This window comes from Procambarus clarkii, chromosome 80 (genome assembly GCF_040958095.1).
Source record: "Procambarus clarkii isolate CNS0578487 chromosome 80, FALCON_Pclarkii_2.0, whole genome shotgun sequence".
NCBI classification, from domain to species: Eukaryota; Metazoa; Arthropoda; class Malacostraca; order Decapoda; family Cambaridae; genus Procambarus; species Procambarus clarkii.
In genome coordinates, this window is record NC_091229.1 from 13,043,683 (window position 1) to 13,049,776 (window position 6,094).

The 6,094-nt window shown below is 40.6% G+C and overlaps 1 protein-coding gene across 1 annotated transcript; it reads left to right on the forward strand.

Annotated features, from left to right (window-relative positions):
* The first annotated feature begins 3,520 nt into the window (after positions 1–3,520).
* LOC138357838 (uncharacterized) lies at positions 3,521–4,537 on the forward strand. The gene has a single exon (XM_069315013.1). The coding sequence runs from the start codon at positions 3,521–3,523 to the stop codon at positions 4,535–4,537; it is 1,017 nt and encodes a 338-aa protein (XP_069171114.1).
* Positions 4,538–6,094: the final 1,557 nt, after the last annotated feature.

A 6,094-nucleotide genomic window follows, 5' to 3' on the forward strand; every position in this document is an offset into this window, starting at 1 on the left:
TAACACCACAGTGTTCCTCCGGGAGGCGACTCACAGCTGCTGCAGCAAAGCACAAGGTATGGGGACGGCTGCCTTGGGTAGACTGACTCAACTTCCATCACAGCAGTCCCAGGTCGACTCTGTAAGCAGACACGTCATCAATAACAGGGACACACTAAAGCACCTCACTTACAGGCTCAGACACAAACGCCCGACGTATCCACTCCATAGATGGCGTTGTCGTCTGAGCACCACCTCACCAAAGGTCAGCAGCGGCGGTGTTGTGAGCTGAACAGGACTGGAAACTGGCCCTTGTGGCCGGTACACTTCGTCCTCACCAGGTGTCGTCGTCCATTTGGTGGGGGTTTCGGGAGCTGACCCACAGATGGCGCGGTCGTCACTGCTCCGTGCTCGGACGCTGGATTCGGGTCCGTAACACAGATAAATCTAGCTGCCGAGCCGCGTGTCCGTTGATGTGGAGACTTGAGCAATTCTTCGTCCTCCAGCTGCTGCTTGAAAGGCGTTAACTCTGGAATTGCAGATATGCTAGTCTGGGACACGGCTATTGTCCCAAATAACGTGACACTGCTCAATTGATCGTGGAGCGAAACAATTAGGTAAAACGTAGCTCTGCTACACACTGTCAATGGCGTCCGAGTCGTGCTCTCTCGTTCTACTGACGCTCTCCCGTCTTCCTCCTCTTCCTTATTGCGCATGCGCGGCTCTCGATAGACATCTCTAACGTAAATGTATATATATATATCGCAATTGACTAAGAAAGGGAGAGGTAGTGACGAGTATTAATATCACATTAAATTCTTCTGTGATAAAAAAGAATTTCTCGTAACATAAAATGATTGAATAAGGTTGTGTAGCCAATCAAACAGATTTCAATAAATCATCTCTGTAATGGAAATCTGGAAATGTAGGTACATACACAGTGAACCCTATAAACCCTGTAGTGAGCACCACTCTTACGACTTCTCCTACAGTGAAAAAGTGTTTGTTCTGCAATAATGAACATCTTACTTATAAGTGTAGTACTTATCCAGGCCATAACACCCGAATTCATCGTTTGCAAGAATTACACAGATGCACAAGGTGCACGGGTCCTCATGACCCCAATAGCTGTACTGTTTCCTTACGTAGGTGCAATATGTGCCACAGGGGTAGACACCATTATTCCTTGTGTGGTAGTGATCAATCAAGATCAACCAGTCCTCATAAGAAGATTACAAATTCTACTTCTGTACAGTATTGCAAGGTGCATCAAGACATAAGTGTACTTGCAACAGAGTCGAATAACACAACTACGTTACCAACAGCTCAATTAAAATTAATCAATAAGAGATCTAAAATTTCCACTCGTGGTCTCTTTGACCAAGGTTCACAGAAAACCTTTATTTCTCAACAGTTAGTTGATCAGTTGAAACTGAAGCCTATTGCTCGAGTGAATTTGAATATCTCTGGATTCCTAACCAATAGTGGACCTCGTGACTACCAGGTTGTTAAAGTCTTGGTACGTTTATGAGACTGCACCAGCCCAATACAAGCCATAGTCGTTGACAAGATCCCCTCAGATTTACATGTTACAGGTCTTGCTCAAACAGTCAAATTTCTAAAACGCAGCGGTATTAGGCTAGCGGATCATAAAATAAATACAGACTGTCTCAACGATGTAGATATTCTTATTGGAGCTGACTTTTACTATAGATTTATTACTGGATGCACCAGGCAACGAGGTGTAAACTTGTTGCTGTCAGCTGGGGGTAAACTACTCACAGGACTGGTGTTGATCCAACAACATTCTAAATCTACTAGTAATCAACCAACTAATTCAATAGTGGCGTGACTAGGCCTAGAGCAGTCACCACTACAAGACAGAGACGAAACCGAGGATAATGAGTCCAATCCCCCTGTTCACAAATTATGGGATTTGGATACCTTAGGCATAGTCCATGATCAACCCAGTCCAGATGACACATGGACGTATCAACAATATCTTGATTCTGTGATTTTCCAAGATAATCAATATTGGGTGAGACTCCCATGGAAGCTGAACCACCCACAGCTTCCAGTAAATTATTTCATGGCCTCAACCCAATTAAATTCTCAATTAGCTAGGCTTCGGAAGCAACCAGATAAATTGCAACTGTATCATACAGCAACAACTTGCTAACAAATTTATAGAAGTTGTTGAAGAAGACAACCATAAGACAGGTCATTATTTGCCACATCATGCTGTCCTGAAAGATTCAGTTACAACACCAATCAGGATTGTATTTAATTGTAGTGCCAAATTAAAGGCAGGCAGCGTGTCACTAAATGATTGTCTACAAACTGGACCTAGCCTAACCCAAAGATTACAAGATGTCTTATTACGATTTCGCTCTGGTGTTTTCGCCTATACGGCCGACATTAGTAAGGCATTTTTAAGAGTAGGCTTACAAGAGATGGATCGTGATTTTACTAAATTTCTCTAGGTGAAAGATCCACAGGATCCTAACAGCGAAATCATTACTTATAGATTTGCCTCAGTACTGTTTGGAGCGACATCTTCCCCATTCTTACTCCAGGCTACTCTGGATACACATCTTAAGAAGTCTAGTAGGCCCTACAAGACTGAGATTAGCAACAATTTATACGTTGACAATTTTCAAGGAACCACTAATGATGAGAAAAAACTTGTGGAAATCTACCATGAGGCTAATCGTGAACTGTTGGGAGCTAACATGTCCCTACAGTCTTGGGCCTCCAATAATATAAAACTCAACCAAATAATCGAGGAAGAATTCCCTGACTATAAGGTACCTCACAAATTGAACGTCTTAGGTGTGGAGTGGAATACTTCCACAGACAAATTGAATATCAAGCCGGTGGATTTCAATCATTCACCTCTAACCATGAGAAAACTACTCTCCCATGTCAGCAAACCATTTGACCCTTTAGGCCTACTCAGTAATATTCTAATTAAGGGTAACTCCTTATGCAGGAGTGCTGGCAAAGGAATTTGAGGTGGGATGAAACGTTGCCGGAGGATCTTCAAGAAAAATGGCAGCAGTTGATTCCTGATTACAACAAACTTAGTATTCTACAGTTTCCCCGAAATACCTTAGGACTAAATTTACCCACAAATTTACATGTATTCTGCAATGCTTCAGGCAAAGCGTATGGCTCAGTAGCCTATCTAGTTAATACTCAACAATCATTTTTGCTTACATCTAAGGCATGGGTAGCCCCGATTAAAAGGTCACTACCCCAAATGGAATTAACTGCCTTATTAGTAGGTGTAAGACTGGCTCATTGCCTGATCAAAACCCTCAGTAATGTTCACCTTGGTGAAGTAGTAGTGTGGTCAGACAATGAGGCAGTATTGCAGTGGGTAAAAAACGACAACAACAAAACTCCCTATGTCAGCAATCGAGTAAGGGAAATTCGAGAATTGTCTGCTGGTTATAAATTAAGACATGTCCCAACTAAGGACAATCCAGCTGACTATTTATCCAGAGGTTTGACTTTAAAGCAATTAGTTTAAACCGAGATGTGGTTTAATGGACCCCAATGGCTAGTTAGTGGTCAGTGGCCCCAACAGAAGCCGCAAGTCATTGTGACCAATATCACTAACCCTGTTGTGGAACCAGAACCCCCTCGAACTTTAGCCATCAATCCTCATCGTTATTCCAATTTAAGTAAATTACTAAGAGTTACAGAAATGGTATTTGATTTCATCAACAAGATGGGAATCAAGTATCGATTTCCTAGTTCCAACAAATATTGGGTCAAACAAGCTCAACAAGAGACTTATGGGAAGGAATATGAACATCTCCCAGAAAGGTTGAGTAAGTCTCTGGGCATATGGCTTGACTCAGACAACTATAACATTTTGAGATGCGGCGGACGTCTGCTTCACGCAGAAATAAATTTAGATACGAAGAATCCTATACTTCTTCCACGTCACCACATCATTACTAAACTCATAGTTTTACATTACCATGAGCATAATACATTGCACGGTGGAGTGTTAGATACTCTTACTGAAATCAGACAACGTTTTTGGCTTCCCCAAGGTTGCCAAGCTGTCAAATCTTTAAAGTCTTGTGTAATCTGCAAGAGATATGATGCTCTAGTGTGTCCTTATCCAGGTCCACCGCCCCTACCTAAGGAGCGAGTCGTCCACCTTCGTCCCTTTGAAACCACAGGTGTCGACTATACAGGAGCACTAATTTTAACAGGCACACCGGACAAGATTCCAGTGAAAGCCTACATTTGCCTTTTCACGTGTGCTACCACACGCGGAGTACATTTAAAAGTCACTTCTGACATGAGTGCAGAAGCCTTTCTGCAAGCCTTTCGCAGATTTGCTGCACGAAGATCTTGCCCAAAATTAATGATCTCAGATAATGGATCTAACTTCGTGGCAGGTGAAGCTTGCTTACAAGAAATATGGAACCATCCAGAAGTACATTCTGTGCTCAAACAGACAATGCTATTGGAAATTTATTCCTCCAAGAGCAGCATGGCACGGCGGTTTTTACGAAAGAATGGTGGGAACTGTTAAGAAATGCCTAAGAAAAACCTTACACAGGCAGAAAATTAATCTCACCGAGTTACAGACCCTTGTCGTGGGAATTGAAGCACGAGTCAACAACAGACCTCTAACCTACTTAACAGAAGATTTCTCCCAAAGAGAACCCCTAAGCCCCGCTCATTTGATTCATGGTGGTCTCCTGAGCCCTCTAATATCTCTAGGAGACGAGGATCCAGCTGACCCTTCGTGTGTCAAAGCAAATGACTTGGTGGAGAGTTATAAACACCTTTCAAGAGTAATAGAGAAATGGAATGAGGTCTGGACACGTGAATATTTAACTGCTTTAAGAGAATATCATTATGGAGCTGCAAGCCCATACAATAAAGTTCAACTTAAACCAGGTGATCTTGTCCTAGTAGACAGTGATGGACCCAGGTCAGATTGGCTTATAGGTAAAATTGTTGACATCCATCCTGACCGCCATGGTGTATTACGAATTGTTAAAGTTCAGTGTCGAGGCACTACTACCTTGAAAACACTAGAAAAATTAGTACCTTTAGAGTATAACCCAAGTTTCAGAGAACAATGATTCTACTCAACCGAGCACAAGACCATCAAGAGTCGGTGCTCAGAACTGCAAACAGAAACTTAAGGGGGCATATCATTTAAATAAAAGTTGTTCAATTTGCTTATAAATTTATTTATGAAATGGTTATAGAAAGGGCTGCAACTGGTCCAAGTTTCACTATCACACCCTAAACAGAAAAGGAGAAAAAAAATACACAACGTATTATGCAACGAATGTTCAACATTCTCAAATAATCTCAGGGAACACATGTGTCAACTAAAATGTCTACTATGTGCTGTAGAAGCACAAACTCTTGTAATAATTGTAATATGTATGTGCAATATATTTATATTTAATTTTTTTTTCTTTTTTTTTTCTTTTTTTTTTGCCAATTTTTTTTCTCGTTTGTTATCAAGGGATTTGCATGAAACTTGCACACCTTGCTCAATGGATGCCTATCTGCAAGGGTGCCAATTATGAACGAAATCTGTCGAAGTCAAGCTCAGCTACAGGTGGCCGAACTTGGATCTTTATTTTACTCTGGAAAGTAATTTACACCTTCAAAGTACTTCAGAGCTTTCATTTATTAATAGATTTACATGCAAATTTCACCTTATATGTAGCGTTTGTGCTTCTACAACATGGCGTAGACATTTTAGTCCAAAGTCTATTTGTTGATTTTATAAAAATTTATAAATATCATATATTGCATATATTTTAGAAGGGTAACTTTGAATAATTATATTATTGCACTAAACACTTTTTTCATAAAACTGATCACTAGAATCCTTTATTATGTGCTAAATCTAATATCTGAGTGTTATAGAAATGATTTTAGTTGACACATGTGTTCCCTGAAACTATTTGAAAATTCGTTGCATAATTCATTGTGTATTTTTTTTCTCCTTTTCTGTTTAGGGTGTGATGGTGAAACTTGGACCAGCTACAGCCCTTTCTATAACCATTTCATAAATAAATTTATAAGCAAATTGACCACTTGTAATTTTTAGTTGATATGC